Genomic DNA, 21,503 nt, shown 5'->3' with positions numbered 1-21,503 from the left:
AATATATGATAATCATTCATATCAAATAGACAATACGATTGAATGAAGTGTTAAGATGACCGTCATATTTCAAATATAAAAAATCAATGTAATTATTACGGATTTGCAAAATTTATATATATTTTTTATAAAATGTTTTATAATATTATACAAGACTATACAGGTATTGTTATTAATATTATTTTAAATGCTCACAAAATTAATAATGAATTAAAAATGAAATTAAAAACTGAACATAAATAAATAGTAATTTATTATAAAAGTAGCATATTAATTAAAACAATTTGTAATTTTTTGATAATAAATACATTTTGTTTTCCGGAATAAAAATGGAAGAAAAACTTTCATATTTTTAAAAAATATCATATTTAAAAAAAATAGTGATTTATCTTTTTTTATATTTCATGGTTCTCGATACTTCAAAATACACATTCATAATTTCGTAGCGTATGAGTTTCTGCAAAAAAATATTTTTGTATATTCTAAAGTGTTTAAACTACCTGTTAATCTTTCTATTTATTTTTTTTTTCAATATTTAACACAAATTAATTTATATTTAACAATTTTTATTTTCAATATCAGAAAGATTAGATTTTTTCATTTCTTTCATTTTATGGTTTTAATGAACAAAGCAGCATTTAATAGCTATATTTAATAACAACAACATTTAATAGCTATATTATCAGATACTTTTTAAAATATTTTTAAATCATCCGACGAATTATTGATGAAATAACATGAACATACCTAATGAAAACAAATTTTTATTGATCTACTAAAGCATATCATTTTTTAAAAGAAATAATATAAGAAATAACATTTCTTTAAACTTAAAAAAAAATACATATATCATATCAAACAGCTTAGCTTATTTATGTATCTAGTATATTGATATTTATCTGTATTTATCTATTTATCAAAAAAGTATATATATCTGTAATTTGTAATTTTTCATGAAATTACATATCGTCAATAAAACAATATAAGCAGTACGTTTCAGATATATTTTTCTTATTTGTCTTCGATTGTTGACCCCGTTGGTTTTGATCAAATAGCTTAAGTTAAAAACTTCTACATTTCTATTAAAATAAGAAGATACAGCCAATAATAGAATGCGTACGAGCCTAGGTGCTAATAATACAAAAGCACACCTCGTGTGTTACTCGTATGCAGGTAGAAATCGATTATGTTCTTTTAATTGAAACAATTGGCGTTGATGTGTGCTAACCGTATTTTCATACGTGCACCAAGAGTGTGAGAAAAAATAGGTGTGATATTCCTGCTTAGTACTACGTGTTCAGTGAAAATCATGTTGCTGATAAAACATAATTCATGAACTCAAATTATCTTTCCGTCGAATGTTTTCTACGAAAATATTATTTTGGTTCATATTCTTTTTATATTTTTGTATAAACATAAACTTTGATGCTTACGTTGTATATCATAAAAAGTGGCTTCGTTTTTTCTAAATAAATATTTATTAGCAGATAATTAAGGTGTTACTGTTTTACAAATTAGAATGAAATGAAATGAAATGAAATAATTATAATGGAATGAATGATCTGCCATGCACACTGAAATTCATTGCTTACAAACATAGAATCCCGTTTATCTCTATTTTCGACAAATCCTTTAAGATATAACAATGTATTTTTTTATATCGAAGTTAATAATATCCGATTATTTTTATTATCTTGATTTATCTATTTCTTGTTGAGATAATTTTAAATCGCCAATGAATATGTTAGAAAGACTATGAGTCTCCTGTTGCAAAACTAATTCTCCAAATTGGGCTATGTAAATAAATAATAAACAAAAGTGCGTTTAATATCTGATTAGTGTTTAAATATTCTGACAACTTAACTACCTGATTTATTGTGTTATATATAAATATCTACTTTGTTCTTCTTTCAGAGTACTTTTTCAGAATTTGCTTTTCTTTTACTCAAATTCAGCCAGCATTGACATAAGTTATAACGAATTTATGAAATTTTTTATTTATAAATATGACAAACTAATTTCTAACATTCTTACATTATAAGATTATATCATTATTATATATCATTTATTTTATTAATTATGCTACAAGCTAATATGTTTCAATAATTATAATAAATAGTAGTTTATATGACAACAAAATATAAACAATAAGTAATAAATTTTAAAGATTATTCTATGATAGCAACAATATCTCAACATATGAGATGTATTGTCATAAACAGATAATTATAAAGCATAACATTTTAACTGCACGTGACTAATTTTCAACAATAGTATTTCCAATAAATGATCTTTATCGGAATCAGCTTACCAATTGTAAGCTCTCTCGATTCAGTGGCGGTTCTTATAAATAAATGTGAAGGGAGTTCGTGAGGTAAAAAGCAGTAAATTACAGTATTTTCCAAAGCCTTTTATATCCAAATCTCTATAAATAAACGATTTATAAGAAAAAAGAGGGAGAGGCAGGGGGGGGAGAAAGAGAGAGGCATTGTTTAACATGTGCGACTTTATGGTCAAATAAATGAGTGAATTAATTTGCTTGAAGCTTAAGATTTCGTTCAGTGGCAGCTTCATTTCTACACTTCAATAAAATACGATTAGTGGTTATGCATAATTCTTGATGATATAAAATAAATGTAACAGTTCTTTTATCGAAGTTTGCAATAAATGATTTATACTTGAAATTTGAAAAATAATAATGTTCATTCATTTAATGATGCTCAATTTATACAACTGGACAAATATTGCATCCAAATTTTTATGATTAAAAAATATATAAGAAAATAAGATTCAAGGAGTATAAAGAAGAAAAATATTATTTTACATTTTTTGTTATTATTTGTTACGCCCATAATTAAAAATTTATTGATTAATAAATTTTTCTTTTATTAATTTTTTTCTAAAAATTAAAATATAATCCATACAGCGGATGTACACGGAATAGTGAGTCACATTGTATTTCAAATATACATGTAATCACAAAGGCTCCTAAAGTTTGCTCATATTCCTATGACTCATTTTCGTTATAAGACATACAAGATGAATGTATCAGGTACAGTCGATTAATTTATTTAGCAATTTTATATTTCATAAAGTACTAACTGTATTATATAGAATTCATTTAATTATAATTAAAATACAAAGAATAATTTAAAAAATTGTAGATTGTATTGCTTTGTGATATTTCAGAGCAATATATTAATTATAAATCATATTAATTGATCAATGACAGGAAATGGTATAAATGATCATGACGTAATTATCATAACGTTGACGTAACGAATTTTCGCGTTCTCTTTTTATTAGTTCCTTTTGGTTACGTTACATATTCTCATGAGTGCTATACATTCACTCACTTAATCACTCTCATCCCCCCTCTCTCAAATGAAGTTTGCTATTACTCGAAAGTTGAAAAATAAAATGTAATAAAATCTAAGAATGAATAAAGTATACAATAATACTAATACAAGTTTTGTTTGAAAGTCAGCTGGTATCTTATCCTATTCTGCCCAGGATGCAATCTTCGATAGTTCAGCATTAAGTTGTCTTGGATACCGAGAATGCGGATACATGTGTTGCTTCCAGATTTTCTTTATTAACATGAGTGTCAAAAATGATAAAAAATTACAAACGTTCTTCTATGACACGCACAATTCCAATGTGTAGATCTTAGCAAGCGTTTTTATCGACCGACGGTACTCATTTTCTACGATATCGACGCACGGGTACCTCTTTTTTATTTCTCCTATTTTCTAAGTTTTATTTATTTCATTTATGTCTTTTATAGATATTTATTTCTATTTATAGATTTATATTTGTAATTTCGTTATTATTATTTATTTATAACGCTTTTTAAACAAAATACCAATTTCATAAAATTTTCATAATTTTATTATGTCATTATTATGTTAAAATGTATTATGTTGAATATATTCCTTTAATATTATCTATGAACATTTTAATTTTTTTTAAAATTATTGTAAATTTAAATTGTTGTATCATAAAGATGTAATCAAATAAATATATAACTATTTTTTTACTATTCAATAATTGCTTCAAGTAGATTTTAAATAATTTCCCATTCACTTAATATTGTTTTATATTTTGTAAAAATATATGATCAGTTAAAGTTAAGAATGTACTTAATATAACACATGCAGTGTATTTAATGTGCACACTTGCAGTACATGATTTATTTGTTAATAATAAATCTATATAGAATAAGTTATTTAAGCATAGAAATCTATACATACCCACGACACTGATATAGGCTTTGTTATGAATCGACTGGTTTTTTTTATATAAATATATAATTAATATTCTACTGAATTAAATATTAAATATAATGTGAAACAATATACCTAGGGGATTACAAATAAATTTAGTATTATTTTATGCCTGCTATTAATGTGTAACAAACAATAGTCTGTCACAATAACTCGCTCGATTAATTAGAAAATATTTTTTTTCGAATTTGAAATATAATAACTCGATAAAAAATAGTTTTTATTTGTATTTATTTTTATTTTAATTTACTTTAATTTTCACGAATCAAATAGACAGGCATTAGTATAAGCAAACATTAAAATATTTATTAAATTTTTTTTAATGTTTTTGGAGTTCGCGACAACAATAGAAGGAAAAAACAGCATCGGCTCAATGTTTCGATAATATAAGAAAAGAAAGGGGAGAATAAGATTGGGTAGCTGACACTGCGTCATGGAGTTTTCGCGATGAGTGGTAGTGGCTTTGCAGAGATTATATCACTGGCCGATCGATCGATAGGGGAGATGTCGACGTAGACTTGTCGTTTCCCGGCACTTACCTTTCTTGATGAGCAAGCTAGTAACCCTCCGTAGTGCCTCACGAGTACTGGAGGCGGAGCTGTGCTTACTTTGGCCGAAGTACTTGTTGGGCGTGATGTTAGTCGGGAGGGTCAGGGGCTTCCTCTGCTCACTGGCGCCTAGGAGTCTCGGATCATAGGCGCAGTTGAGACGTTCGAGGTGTTCGATCGAAGCCGGCCGTGGTTGGTTAGATTTGCGCGTCGGGTACCAACCGCGATTCGGGCCACCCGCAAGTCGCAGTAACTCCGTTCCGATTATTGCCTGTTCCAACCCGGGGTTATTTCTTCTATATCTATGGGCGATAATAAGCTCTTACATTATTTTATTCCTAATCAAAAGCTCATTTCTTTATATTTTTGATTTTTAACTCACTAATGAATAATGCGCTTCGCGGATCATACACACCTGGTTTAGTTACGATAACAATTTATATTCGTACGGATATTTTGCGAAATAGTAGTCTAATGTTCCGTGTAAAATTAACAATATGAATTCCGCAACTATTTATGTTATCTACAAATTCAATCTCGTAAATATACTACAGCATTCGATAAAGAAGTGTATTTTTTAAATAGGCCTAAAAATGGCTTGAATATAAAAATAATATAGTAGGCAAGCGCAAATAAACGGATAAATAATGCAAGCATTTACCCAGTGGTGGCGGTGGTAGGCGCATACCATCCGGGTTGTCTACGCGGCTGTGTTGGATTTCCGACGGTATGTTGCGGTGTCCTTGGTATGTCGTTGCCGCGGGCGAATACTGGCGTCTCCGGCAGGGAGCAGCTTGTTTGCATCGCGGAACCTGTGGTGACAATATTACCACCTCCATTTCCACTTCCCCCTCCGCTTAGACCTCCACCAACATTAACATTGCAACCTGAAGAACAGGCGTCGGTCGAAGATGTTTGACGCTTGGTGAAAGGTCGACGTAGCGATGGACCTGGAAGGTCTGTTGGCAGTGTCCTTCGTTCAACCGGTACCTACTCACATCATTGCAATTATTAAAGGACCACAACTCGTATTTGCATAAATTCGATTGTTTTATTTATTTTTAATTTGATAACTCCGGGCTACATTGCTATCTGAACGGTATTTTAAAAAAATATGAGAAAATGTTTATTACCTTGATAAGTATAGGATAAATATTTAAAATATAAAGTAATAAGAATTTGATTGAAAAAACTATAATATATAATAATACAATATACGATAATATTTATTTGAATACTTGTATCTCAATTAATCATTTTCTTCAAAATTTTTTGTAATTTAAAAAAACCAGTGTATTTATTAATTAAATTAATATACATAATATTATATTAATTTTTAATTGTATTTGATCAAATATAATAATATTAATTTTTATGTAAAAAAATGTATATTGAAATTCGAAGTATTCATTTTTTACAGCTTCTAACAAAAATATTTTTATAAAATTAACACCTATTTTGACAGATATTTTTACGATAAAATACTCTTCGATAATCTTATTAAAAAGTGTAATTTTTTAGGATTTGTAATAATACTAAGTAGTTTCTCTTAATATTATAGATTTATTAAAATTTTTTAGCCATGGTATGGTATAATAATAATATTGTATTATAATTTTATATTATTTAGTATATATATAAAATTAAGTGACAAGTATATATTGTCATTTAATGTTTCTTTTTGCAGTGCATATCTAATTTTTTTAAATTAATATATTTATTTATATTTCTAGTGTTTTTCTATTATATTCAAAATGAAGTAAAATATAAATATTCTATATAAATATGTTTTAGTTGCAGATGCTTAAGTTAAAAACAGAACAGTTGAGTAGTAAAGAAATAACTATTTTAAAAATTTCTCTTAGTATTTGAAATTTATGGAGTGTGAACGAAAAAAAAAACGAAAAAACTTGAACGAACTTAAAATAATTTATTTAATCTTAAGCTGTTGGACGTATGTTATTCAATATATATGTTATCAAATTTTTAATAGTGTTTAATCGATATATTTGATTTAATTAAAAAATTGAAATACAAATATAAACATTGCTTAGAAATTTAGTTAATCCCAACCGTTTTTCATATTATATTATTACTAAGAAAAATACTAAAATAACAAATTCCTTACACGAAAAAAATTAATTTGTTTTTATTAAAATATGGAAGTATATTAAATATAAAAGTAAATAGAATATGGATGAACATTTTTGTGTTATTTTCATTTATCACTTTTTTATTTGATTTTCTTTCACAATTTCTTTTACAAATTCTTTATATCTTTTTAGATTAGTTTCTATTCTTTGTGAATACTTCTATTTATCTTTTTATTTTTATTTCCTCTCATCTTTCTGATTTCTCCAAAAAGAGAAAGAAAAATAAAGTGAGATAAAAACGATAGAGGAAGGAGAATGAAAGTAGAAAATATATAATTGCTTACATATGCAAAAACTGGATTTTATTTCTACTTCTTCTAACTTACGTAACTACCCTTGCACAATTCATTTATGAACCTTAGCTTTCTTCTTTATCAATTGTTTCATATCCATTCCTTTTTCTCTTATTTATCTTTCTGTATTTTTTATTCTTATTTTATTATACAGTTTATAATAATAACTTTCGATGAATTTAACACTGCTTTTAAAAAATCTGTATAAATGCATTTTATTCATAATTTATTAATTCATTCAAAGTTGAGAAGCTTAAAATTATTATGAATGTTTGTTCTACATAGAAGGAGATGTAAATAATTAATTTTTAATTTTAAATATATTTATGAATTAATTTCTTCTATTTATAGTTTATTTATATATCTATTATTATATTATATATTATATATATATCTATTATTTATTATTTATATTATTATTTATATTATTTATTTATTATTATATATATTCTATTATTTATATATCTATTTATATTAACAAGTTAATATATAACTAAATTATATAATAAATTATATAACAAATTATATAACTACAGAAAGTATGAATTAATATAAATATTTTTATAAGTGATTTTTAGTTATGCAAGTTTTTTTTAAAATGTCAAAGTTAATTGTAATATTAAAATATTTTTAAAAAATATTTAGAAAAAGTGTAAAAGGGAAAAAAACTTTCTGATTACTCACATTGTATACTAAAACAGGGACTTTCATGAAGTTAAGAATTTGCAATCTCTTCGTATTTTTTTTTCTTAAAAAAATAATAAAATTCTTTATATATTTAACTTTTAACTAATAATATATTTTCATTTTATTCTACTTAAATTAGATGAGTTGAATAAATAATTTAATTGTATAATACCGTATAAAAATGTGTGCAATGGTAAAACAAGCCAAAGTAATTAATGTATCAAAATTATTATCATATGCACATTACATTTTTCTCTTAATTTTAAAATCATTACATTGTAATTTAACTAAAAGGGGTTTCTTTTACAGAAATAGTTAAGAATTAACCGATTACCTTTCAATAAATTTTGGTTTACATTATTATTGTTATTCATTATTTTATTGAAAGTATGATTATATTTATGTACATCGATAATAGCGATCATATGATTTAAATTAACTATATATGGATCCAGATAATTAGAAGAGCAAGTTATGTCCTTATATAGATAACAGAGATTATATTATTACTTTCGATTATTTTCATAATAATTCTGCTTTATGTTTAATATAAACTTTTTAAATCAGTACGATGTAAAGAAAGTATGTAATAAATGTAGAATTAATAATAAGTGAGAGCAAGCCAAATTTAAATCTTAATTATTTAATACAATCTACGATTTTTATTGAAAGCATATCAACTCGAATTATACAAAATATGACAAGCCCAGTGTAAGAAAAGTAAAATCTACTTAACAATAATTACAATTACTCTAGATGGGAACAAGATTAATGCAAAGTCTAATAAAGTTGGAATAGTAAAATCTTTTTGTTTGATATCAGTTAGTGCTCACGCCAGCTCATTCATTGATACAAGCATTTTATAACATGCTAAAATCTGCATTCGTAGTCAAGCTTATCTGCTATATCTCGTTATGCGTACAAATGGATATATGCCTTGCTATGAAATTGTATTAAAAAGTTTTTAACTAAAAATATTTTATCTATAGAGGCAGACCAGTAAGTCAGAAGTCTTTAACTTTTAAAAATCGTCTATTTGAAGATCTGAAAGCTTTAATTTTCACTTCGAGTGCATCTCTTTTATTAGCTATTTTATATTTATTTGCTAAGTTTTGTAAATATTATGCGTATTAGGAATAGTAGATTATCTAATGCCGCATATACAAGTTTCTAAGCGAGTTCGAGATTTTACCTACACGTATTTAAGTGAGACAGTTCTTATCCTTATTTGTATTGTTTTTTTTTTTTAATAATCTGAAAAATTATTGGAAATCTAATTACATATATCTTTAATATATTCCTCTTAAAATCTTTAAAGTACCATTAGAAATATGAATTTAAATAATATATTCTATTATAGTTTTATGTGAATAAAAATGTTGTATAGAATACTAATAACTTACAAAAAAATTTAATTTTCAAGTTAATCAAAGAAATAAGAATTAGAGAATTCATCTTTATAATTTTAATAATTGAAATTTAATTTAATTTAAGAAAATTTTATTTTTATTAAATTCTCTTTATTAACATATTAAAAAGTAAGAAAAAGTTTTATTTTAATAGAGCAAAAATATTATAAAGGTATAAAGGATTTTGTAATATTTTTTCAGCTTTATATTAAGAACTTTTTAAAAAATAAATTACTATTCAATCTATAATGAAGGATCAATGGAAATCCTTTGATAATGTATTTTCTTTCTAATAGAAATTTTAAATATTATTTAAATGCCATCTACTCCTTTATTTTATAATTAATATAGTAGTATATTTTATTTTTAAATATCAATAGTAAGTTTGATTCGTCAAAGTTTTATTCGTTATTATTTGTGAATTTTTTATTCGTATATAGAATTATACTTATAATTATAAAGATTAATTATAAAATATAAATAATATAAAATATAAATAATTATGAAATAAAAAAAATATATATATAATTATAAAGAATGTAAATAGAATTGAATTAAAATTTGATATTTATTTTCACATTGATATTTATTTTTTATTTCGTTTTATTCTATGATGCATCACAGAGTTGCTTATTTTATTTTTACTTAAGTTAATAAATTATGTATAAATTTAAACTAATCATAGGTTGTAATTAACATTTAAAATTTTATATTGTTGTTGATCTTGTAGAAAAAATCTTGCAAAATTAGGATTTAAAGATTTACAATAGTTATTTTTTTGCATAAAAGTGAATTAATTATGAAAATACTTTGGATATAATGTTGATATAAAATACGTGTCACTTAACTTTTGTAATAACTGTATAATTCCTCCTTTTAAATATTTCTTTTAATTAAAAGTTTCAAAAGTTTTGATATTTAAAGAATTTCCATGTAGATGTTCGGAATAATGTAATGTAAATGTAAAGAGGGAGACAAAAAGGAACTGGAACCTCACCTCGCGTCTGGCGTTGGCGATGCCAGCGGCGGTCCTACGTCCACGACCATATCCTGCATCCATGGATCTCGTGTTAAGGGAGGTTGTCTGGTGATCTTTGGAGGAGTCGAAGCTAATGCCTCGGTGAGGTGGTACTCGCGGCCTGTATTCAATTGTACGGTTTGTATGACTTGACTGCTTGGGTTTGCTAGGTATTGTTGTCATCCCGGACATCATCTCTGTCTCTTTTTCTGTGATCAATGTCGTACGCTTATTTGTTGCTTCTGCTCCGTTGCATCCAGAACTTACGATATCTGAACTCTCTTCGTCGGCTTCCTCAACTGGTGATGGTGGCAGTGGGGGAAATTCCAACACCTCTACACTAACCTGTGTACAAACCCATAAACTTAAATGGCTTTTTTCATTAGCCTGGAAGACAGAGGGAGATAGAGTATACACTCTAGACCTGAGAATTTATTTCACGAAAGTTGAGTCTGCTATAGTGTATTCGAAAAAATTCATGCAGTACTTTCGAATTAAACAACCTTGTAGAGTAAATAGAGGTTTAACAACTGTTACTTACGTAACTTTATAAATCAAGATTATAATTAAAGAAATTTCTTTTTAATATAAACATTTTCAAGGGTTAATATTTTTGGCTTCTTATTTTATTTTTTAAATATTGTTTGAAAAATTTTATTTTAGTAAAATTTTTATATTTATATCATCATGCAAATAACCGTTTTCAAATTATTATAATTATTTCTACTTTTAAGATTTTTGGTTTGAATTAATATTCAGTATAAATAAATATAATGCGGAATAATCAGCTGGAAAATGAAATATTTTGGTTAATTATACATTTTTAAGTAATAAAATTAAGTTAAGTAGTATGCAATGCCTTTAAGTAACTTTAAAGATTTGATTTAGAGATTATTGAAGCACTGTGCACCTTCGATACGAGGCATGATCGAAGAGTTCTTCGACGTTTTGTCAATAAGACAAGCCTTTGCTTGCTAGACAACTCTTATCGCATAACGAGATTTTTCGTTATTATCATTTTTACCGTTCCCTCGAATGTCTTGGTACTATATCGTTTTATTTATTTAAATAAATATTTGAATGCATTTTCATTGACTTATGCGATGGAAATCAAAGCAAGAGATGCAATGCAGTACTATAATTCTATTAATACTGCAAGTGATTGATACTATTATTTCACATATTTTTTATCAATAAAGATGGTTAATAATAACTAAGAAAATTGCAGATAATGAACAATACAATAAGCTTAACGAGATCTAGATTATATTAAAATGTGGCATTATGAAATAGTGAGGAAGTTATATTTGATCTTAACAATCTCTTAAATATTTAACTGAATAACTTACAAAAGTGCTAAAGGTTCTTTACTTTTGTTAAAAAAGCAAAGGATATTTAAAGATTAAAGACGTGTAAGTAAGCCAATTACTTGAAAGTCTGGGTTTTTGGAGTCTTCGAGAATCGCGTCTATGACGTTTTCGATTTGTTTAGTATCGTTCTTGTGATTTTCCAAATCGCTAACTCTTGGCCTTCTCCCAGAGGCATATATATCGACTTCGTTGATCCTTTTTCTGTTAAATTCATGGTCATTATTTGTGATAGTCACCGTTCTGACCCCTTCGATTGCGCCATTAGCGTGGACTATGCTGTCGTGAACGTTAACATTGAGAAATTGCCTTTCACAGCCGTCGTCCTCGAAGCTATTTCTCTGGAGCTCAGAGTTCTTTAATTCGCTACTACGCCAGCGATTGCTTTCTCCATATTCCCCGCTATTTTTTACACTTTCGATCTCTTTAATCGCGTCGCTCACCTTCTCTAGTTGACGGCGGTTCTCATTAAGAGCCTTCTTGACGATTTGATCTTCGATGAGCAGGTTAACCGGTATTTTGGATTCGAGGTGTTGTTGCTCTTTTATGAAGTGACAAGTGGGCAGTTTATCTACAACAACAATCACTGCTCGAGAGGCGTCGAGGCTATTGGTAGTATCAATAGCATTTAAATCGTTGGACTTTTGTGAATTCCCGGCGAAATTCGTTATTTGGAGGGTTGAAGTAAGTTGTTTGACAATGGGAACCGCTGACAAAACCTCGAACTCAAGACTTCCAAGATCTGGCTGAGAGACTGCCTGAGTGTTGCTCGTCAATTCTGCTGGTGGCTCGCTCAGACTTCCAAGCTTGCTGCTTTCTTTTAGAAGGCTTTTGATATTATCGAAGGTATTAGAGAATTGTCGCGAGCCCATGAGTTTTCTATCGGCCGGTTTGTCTTCGAGCCCTTTATTCGACAATTTAGGTAAAAGCTTGCGCTCTTTCTTGCGTCCACGACGAATCACATAAGTACCATTTTTGCTGCGTTCTTGAGGATGCAGTTGTTCGAGATCATTAGTCGAGGAGTCTGAGTATGGTGAGATTAAATCATCATCCGTCGTGGAAACTCTCAGATCCTGCCAGTCATCAAAATCAGGAAACTTCGAAGTTGAACCGAAACCTGAGCAGAACACACGTATTTTAAAGTTCGTAATAACCGATTTCACTTATTTATTCTTTATCTTATTATATTTTTACAAGATTTATAATACTTGATCTTTATATATATTATAGATATTATAGCTATACAGATATTATATCGCTAGCTTATTACAAACTTAAAAGTCAACCTTTTAATAATTTTTTCTTTGTTTTTATTATTCTATATGTACATTTCTATTTGTAAATATTCAATAATACAAAGAAATATTTATAAAATTATAATATCGATCACAAGGAAATTTCTTTTTATCTAAATTTTGTTACTATTTCATATTCATTATTAGATATTATGTAATACTTTGACTTTATATAAATAGAAACCTAGGTTTCTTAACAAAATATTTATTATATATATATATATATATATAATTTTTCCGATTCTTTTTCTAATTTATAACAAAGATTCGGTTTTTACTAAATATAAACTATATATTTTTACTAAATATTAGAAGTAGTAATTTTTTAATTTACAAATCATGATACAAAAATAGTTCAAAAAATATTTTATTATGTACTTAGTGAAGATATCATTCAACCAGAAAAAAAGTACGATTATTAAGCGGCAAATGTAAATACCTGCTACAGAATAAGGAAAAGCGAATAATTGTCAATTTTACGGACAACAATACTGACTAGATAGATCGCTGCTTTTTCTTCTCCTTCTGCCAACAACTTTGGTACTGCCGGGTGCGTAAAGGGCTTCGTCATCAAGGGTGACCTCCCAGGCGATACTGTGCCTTTTGTTAAGTGTAGGCGGAGGTGGTAGCAGCTCTTCAAGCGAGTCGTCCGAAAAGTGTTCCTCCTCAGACTGCGTTCTGAAGTCTACCGAGTTTCGGGCAGAGAAGTCCGAGTTTCTTGTAGAGTAGACTTCGGAATAGTGTTCCTCGGAGCAACGGTCGGAAGTCTGCCCGGAGAAGCGTTCGCTCGAGTCCACGTGTGGTAAGCCAAAAGTAACAAAGTCGAGGTTTCGCACAGCGAGTGGCTCAGAGCTTGGAATGCTTACATGGTCATTCGAACTCGCACTCGCAACCGCGATTGAGAAGTCCGAGTGAAAGCGCTCGTTAGAAGTGGAATTTCCTCGTGAGAAGTCCGAGGAGTCGCAGTTAGCACGTACGGAGAAATGCTCGACACTAATGGAACTCGAGCGCAACATGGAAGAGCGCTCGGATTCAGAGTTACGCGAGAAGTGACTCTCGCTCGAGTCTGAATTGTTGCGACGTCGCCGCGAGGAATCTAGAAGATCGTTTTGGATCCGGGTATTGTACTCAGGGCAACCTGAGGCTTCAGCGCCTCGCGTCTGCTGGTAATTGTTCATCAGCAGCCTGTCCTCCACACTGTACAAAAATTATTACCATTTGCTCAAGATAAACAAAGGGTGAGAAGACCAGCCCACAGGCAGGGGAAGAAGGTAGACGACGAACAGATACGATATATCGAAAATCCACGTCATAAAGTGAATTTCTTTACTATAAAATTCCAATTGATTTTTAACCCCAGTATCTTTTTTTTATCTAATTAATTTATTTATACATAAAAACTCTGCTAAAGCATATTCTGATTCTTTTGGTTTATGAAATTTAATATTTAATGTGTGTATGCTTTTAAACAAGTAATATTTTTCATTAACACATGTATTGATTAACGCAACTAATTATTAAAAAGAAATTTGAAAAAATATATTATTAATTGTAAAAATAGTAGATTTTTTGTTGAATAATTGCTGAAAAATTAATTTTAATTGTTTATTCAGTTTTGTAATTGGCTATTATTGTAGTTATTAAATATTTTTTTTAATTTTTAAATTTATCAAACATTATTTTAAAACATCGTAATTTGAAATGTTTGATACTCTACATTTTCTGTATTTTATTTTCAATTTATTAATAAATATCAATAATTGTTTAGAAACCGAGTAAACATACGAGTGCAATGTTTTTTCAAATATTGTAGCTGTAGATATAATTTTATCGATTCATTCGATTAAAACTACGAAATTAAAAATTAACCTAGAATAAATTTATTTTTAATTGTTATCAAAACCATATTTTTTGTTATTAATTTTACATAATATTCCATATTTCTAATTATTTTTATATCTTAGATTTTAGTTAAATGTCAACAAATAGGATTATTGTATTTCTGTACTTAATATATAATACATAATATATTAATGTAGAAATAAATTAATGTTTAATTAAAGATGATCATATTATAGATACATTTAAGTTTATTAAAACTCAAATTATAATGTGAAATGTAAATTTTAAACATTCTTTATTAATTTATTTTATGGTATTACTTTCATAGATATAAATTAAAAAAATATCATTATTTCATAGTTTTCATATATCGTGCTGCATATTTTACAGTTTTGCATTCGTTAAAGGATGATAGGGACGTTAAAAATATTCGAGACATTGAAAAGGATGAGAAATCTAAAAGGAGAAAAAGTGATCTCCTTACCTGCTAGACTTGATAATTACAGTTTGTCGTATTGGTCTGCGAGAGCCGGCATGGTGATGGTGATGATAGTGATTGTGGTGACTGTTACAAGCGGCTACCGTCTTCTGTTTCTGTGATCTTAGGTGTCGTCTCGACGCCTTCTCGGTCTCATCCATCTCTTCCTTTTCTTCGTCCTCCTCTTCCTCCTGATATTCTTCGACATCTTCCTCTTCTTCTTCATCGTCATCGTCACCATCGTCTCCGGCTTCATCCTCCTCTTCAAGACCATCCTCAGAGGATTGTCTCAGATTCTCGTGAACGTCCTCAGAGGACTTTCTCAGATCCTCGAAGACGTTGGCTCGAGGATGCTTGGCTTCAAGGTCCAGATGAGGAGCGATCCAATTAAAGGACACCTTGACGTCATAAGGCAGACTGGCAAATTTATTGAGTGGGCTGGGTTGGTCTGTGAGTTGAAAAGATTTAACCACGTGTCCATCGCTAATGGTCAAATTGTTACTTTCCCAACCGTATGGCCTTTGGTGTCTCGTTTTTGGCTGTAATCAGTGAATTTTATTTAGCACACGAAAAAATCAGAAGAACGGCTGTGATAGCGCGTGCTCTTTCTTTTTAAAACATTGTTTGTTTATAGATATTTTAAATATAATAGATAAGATAAAATTCAATCTTTTACATTTAATTTGATGCTAAAAACTTACAAATATGGCACGTTCTTCAGTATTCATATATTTAATTGTACTATAATTATTTTCATTCGTATACTAACAAATGTACTACTTAATACAATTACTTTATCATGAAAAGTTAAAAGTTTTTCCCTTAAATTTAAATTATTAATAGATAAATTATGAAGTTTTGTGAAGAAATTAACTGTGTTATATTTTCAAGAAAGCTTTGACATTTAAAAAATAAGATTTAATATTTTTAAAATCTACGAACAAATTAATATATAATAAATTTTAATTTGAAATAATTTTTTTTAAATACAAAGTCTATATAAATTATATTTTAAATTACATTTAAATTATATCTATATTTGCATAGTTCTTTTTTCTTATTTTTTATTTTTATATATTCTTTTTTTCTGAATCATTGTTTAATAAAGTAATATTTTTATATAAGTTCTTGTTTTCTTTTATCAACAACATTTATTTTTCAATTATTTGTATGCACAGATTTTTAAATTCTAATGGTACTTTTCTAATTTTACTAAGAATAATTTTTCACATACTTAAAGCTCAATTCCCTATTTTCTGTTTATTATTTTATTTCCTATTTTTCTATTCTTTGCTTAGCAAAAATTTCGACGATCTATTGTTTTTTGTTACGACATATAAATTGTTTTGTCAGGGATGGATGTTTGTCTTATTTTTTTTTGTAATTACCTTATGCTTTTTAATATAGGAGACCTACTATTCATCCGTTGTTTGAAACGTTGTTATGAACATGTAAATTTGTATGTGTTTTATATGTCAATTTGATTATATATGGCATAAGCGACACTATTGAATTTAAGACAGAACTTCAAGTTTACTTTTATATACATTTTAGAAATAGGAATGCTAAATAATATGCTGTTAACAATGTATTGTTTATGCTAAACAATATTTTCTGTGAATTATATTAATTTTTTATTTTTACATTGCTCTGTAAGGTATTGTTTCAAATAACTGCAATCTTTGATACATTTGTAAATAATTAAATTTAATTTTTTAGAAACGCAATGGGAAGCATTCTTAAAATTTTATTAAATTGAACATTATTTATTATAATATGGAGACAGATATCAGATTTTAGTTTCTAAAGATAATATACTTTTACATTTATTACTAAATACTATCAAACAAATGTATTCCCTTTTTGCACCAATTATTCCTTATTTTGGTTTCCAACGTGAAGTGTGGAAGTGTGTAATTTAGTAATGCTTAGAAAAAAAATTAAATAATTAATGCTGTTATGATATTATAGTATATATAGTGTATTGATATAGCGTATAGAGATATAGTACATAGATAGAACTTCGTTTTTGTATCAAATTAACCAATTTTCTAATATCATTATATTTTAAGGAAAGAAGACATCACACGGTAAGGAATGGGTAATTTTTGAGATATCGTAATGGTGATCGATTTAATGCAACGAGGTCATGAAATGTTAAATGTTGAAAAAAAACTCTTGGGGGATATATTAATTAGCATGAATTGAATAGAATCTAGTGGAATACTAACTAAAATACTCACTAAGGTGGTTTGCGTAGTAACGGCATGTCCTTGGCATTTGAAATCGTCCTTTACATTGATCCATTGATGACCAATATTTCGCTGCTGCTGCTGTTGCAGACGATGTCGATGACAATGACCACTTCTTGTTGAAGAGTTTTCAGGGGAAACCCTGTGGTATAAGGTGATAGATAATGTAAGAAAGTGAATTTTTTAATGAGTGGATAAGTTTGTTTTTAATTTCAATAATAATTGTAATGATATTTTCTAATTACGGATCATCATTTTCGTATTAAAGAAAATAACCGACCCGTAAATTATCATTTTCAATAATGTATTGAATATGTAGGGAATTGTGGGTCTTTTATATTGTTTTCATTGCAAAAGTATATATTCTTTTAAAGTTAAACCTATTAGTAGTACGATTATGAAATAGTAAAATGAAATATAATTTTTAGAATATTAACATATTTTTCTCTCTATTTTCCATCATTTCAAATAAATAAATATATTGATATTTTTTTTCTTTTTAACTTGAAAGAACTTTTTAATAAATTAAATATCTACTAAATCTAGAAGAATTATTAGACTTACAAGATTTTATCATTTAGATCAATCTATTAATTAATCATTTAATAATTACATATTCAAGCCACGGAGTTATGATTTATAATCTCGATAATCAGATAATAGTAATTAACAATATTCTTAAAATGTATTTAAATAGTAAATACTTACATAGGGAGGAGAGTGGAAATTATGCGTTCGGCTTCTTCTGGAGGTGGAGGAAATTCTTGACCAGATGCTGCGATAGAATCCTGAGGTTCAGGGCAATCTGGAACCGGACGTAGTGCAACCAATGCCATTTTCGGTTTCCGACCATTCATGCTCATATACCCGTCGTCTTCTGATTGATGCCCTATTGAAACATATTTTTAACTAAAAATAATGTATTACTTATAATCTCTAAGTAAAATAATTGTGAATTCCACAGCAAATGTGTTTATTCAAACACTTTGTTATAAAATTAAACTAATATAATTAATCGGTTACAAAAATTTTTATAAAAAAAGTATTTTTTCTAGTATGCAAAATATGCAAAACAATACATAATATAACTAATTTTTATAATTACTTATTCCTTTTTTATTTAAAAATATCTCTCATTTTATATTCCTCTTAAATATTACCTATTCAATATATATTATATTATATATTGAATATATTATACTGTATATATTATATTCTATTGACATATATAATATAATTTTAATTTATAAGCTCAATAATAAGAAAATTTTAATTTTAATCATAATTGTAATTTATTAACAATATTTACATATCTATATTTACATATATATAAGTTTACATATATAAAATATGATGAGCAATAAAATGTCATTGTATTAAAAACATTATTTTTTTTTAAAGTATTGTAAAAATTATTCATTAACATTACTAACAAGTTTATAAAAAAAATTTCTTAATATAATAATTTTAATAATAATAAAAATTAATAATAAAAAAATACTTCTATAGAAACTCAAAAATTAAACGCTTTCATGATATTTCATAAATATATACGCATATATATAAGTTTATTTTATTATTTATAATTTATTATTTATAAGTTTAAAATTATTAACTAAATTTATGAAAGGATTTATCAAAATAAAGACGATACAACATTTATACAAAATTATATTAAATAATATATTTTAGTGAATAAAATAATAATTTATTAAAAGTCAATCGATTTCATGAATTTATATTTAATTATATCTAACAGATTGTCTGTTGTCAATATATAAACAGATTCAGTAATTATCAATTGTTGTATTTAGATGAAGAATTATAAGAACGAGGGAGAAGGCAGGACGTGGAGGTAAGCAGAAAGGTATTGATGCATTCATGGAAGGCTCTACGCACCTAAGGAAGGGCTTTCATCATCCGGTGTAAGGCCAATGCTTGGCTCGGTGCTGCTGCTGCAATCAGTTGCGATTCTGACAATACCTTCACTGCTATTACTGTTGCCACCACCTCCGCCGATGCCGCCTTCTTCACATTCGACTTCGTACTCGTCGTATTCGGAGAGCACTTTGTCCAACAGTTCAATCGATCGCTGTACATCGTCACCTCTGGAACAAATCGTTGAAGTCCACTCTATAGTGTCAAACTCGTTTCATTATCGTATATACTGGCGCTTTTCTCCTCCTGTATATTTTTATATTATACACGCAAGTTACTTCTATCTTTATTTAGGTGATACTATTTAGATGACTCAGCTCATTATATTTTTTGCGGCTACCTGTAAACAGACGCCAATATATTTTATTATTGAAGAGCTTTATTTATATTATTTGTAAGTTGCATGGCTTTGCATGCTATTTATCATAACTTGGAAATTAAAATATGATTCATTAAAATGTATACTTGTTATATTTCAGAAATTAATTTTCATAATGCATTAGAATAAAATTACGAAATAATAGCTTAAATTAAAATTAATTATTCATTAAAAAAAATATTATTCTATAATAGATGCAAAAGTATTCGTCTTATTCTAATTGTTCAAGTTGATTTTAAAATAGACTTTAACTATAAATAATAAATTAATTTCAGTATAGAAGATTCTTAAAGAAAAGTAATCAAAGTTTTTATTTAAAATGAACTAAAGTTTAAGCATGGCGTACGTATATATAAAATTCATAATTATAAATGTATTAAATACAATGTATATGAAGATAATTATTTGTTTTGCTTTATGGACAAAGAATATATTATTACAAAGTTTTTTTAACTAATTATATCAAAATTAAAAAAAATATATATATATAAACACAATTATTTTTTTATTAATTATCAATTAAATTATTAATAATGTTTATGAAATTTCAAAACAGAGAATACTCATCACAAATATCATTTTGCAAATAGCAAAGTTAGTCAATTACAAATTTGTATAAATATCTTACTAACTTGTAATCAAATATATTTACTAGTATCACAAAATTAAATTAAATCATTTGTGCTAATAAGTTATTTAATAATTTTTTACACACTTTAGTGTTCTTAAAAATGTTAGAGGTATAACATATTAGTTCTTTAGAAATTAATAATTTAAATAAATATTTATGTTATTACTCAATCAATATTTTGATAATAAAAGAATAATTCTTTTGAATCAAAGATTGTACAACTTATGAAAAGTGTAATCTTTTCAATAGTACAATAATAAATACAAGATTATAAATTCCTAAAATGTACTGGATTGAATAAGACACTGTTCGAGATTTGTAGAACCTTTCGCCAGTATCAGATATCTGGAAAGACTCAAGTCGTTAAACATATGCGAAAAACGTCTGGAATAGTCTTAGACATTTGGAAATAGTCGTTACACGTAAAATTTCCGATGTAACGGTACACAGCGCATCCACTGTTGTCAAGTCTACCCATGCTGCCACTTGTACAAGCCAAGCGGCGAGGCTTCAATCAGGAGCTCCTTGGTGCGAAGTCCAAGTGAAGAGTGAGCTCCCTAATTGAAGGCACTGCCGCTAGAGGTGCTCTTGTCGATGTTGTCACTGTTAAATTCTGAAGACGGAAGACAGAGGCGTGCTTTGATTGGAGATACCTAGGGTAGAGGCGTTCTTTAAGCGGGGTCTCACTGTTAGAGGCTTTAAAGTAGGGAAGATACATACAATCGCTGTGTATGTGGAGAAGTCAAGGAAAAAGGGGGCTCTCGTTTAATAGTGATAAAATAGTGATCAAGCTTTAAGTGAACTTCCGATAGAAGGAAGACGCATCGAACCTCCTGTACTACATTTGCAAGGCGTTGACGCCATCTCCTTTAAACCACGAAAGTGTCAGATTACCCAATAATAGCACAAAACAAACTCACTAGTAAG

The 21,503-nt window shown here is 27.6% G+C and overlaps 1 protein-coding gene across 1 annotated transcript in view; it reads right to left on the bottom strand.

Moving 5' to 3' along the window:
- Positions 1 to 19,780, bottom strand: part of LOC105366264 (uncharacterized) — a 28,403-nt gene extending 8,623 nt beyond the window's left edge. Inside the window, exons 1-9 of the mRNA XM_011504646.1 lie at positions 19,528 to 19,780; positions 18,337 to 18,517; positions 17,620 to 17,770; positions 15,383 to 15,915; positions 13,553 to 14,253; positions 11,824 to 12,878; positions 10,374 to 10,739; positions 5,496 to 5,824; positions 4,826 to 5,136 (exon numbers count right to left, since the gene is read on the bottom strand). Of these exons, the coding sequence (XP_011502948.1) occupies positions 4,826 to 5,136; positions 5,496 to 5,824; positions 10,374 to 10,739; positions 11,824 to 12,878; positions 13,553 to 14,253; positions 15,383 to 15,915; positions 17,620 to 17,770; positions 18,337 to 18,491 (3,601 nt within the window). The 5' untranslated portion in view covers positions 18,492 to 18,517; positions 19,528 to 19,780. The remainder of the gene's footprint in view (positions 1 to 4,825; positions 5,137 to 5,495; positions 5,825 to 10,373; positions 10,740 to 11,823; positions 12,879 to 13,552; positions 14,254 to 15,382; positions 15,916 to 17,619; positions 17,771 to 18,336; positions 18,518 to 19,527) is intronic.
- Positions 19,781 to 21,503: the final 1,723 nt, after the last annotated feature.

Source organism: Ceratosolen solmsi, unplaced genomic scaffold (genome assembly GCF_000503995.2).
Source record: "Ceratosolen solmsi marchali unplaced genomic scaffold, CerSol_1.0 scaffold58, whole genome shotgun sequence".
Taxonomy (NCBI): Eukaryota; Metazoa; Arthropoda; class Insecta; order Hymenoptera; family Agaonidae; genus Ceratosolen; species Ceratosolen solmsi.
This window is presented reverse-complemented; position numbering and strand designations above follow the sequence as displayed.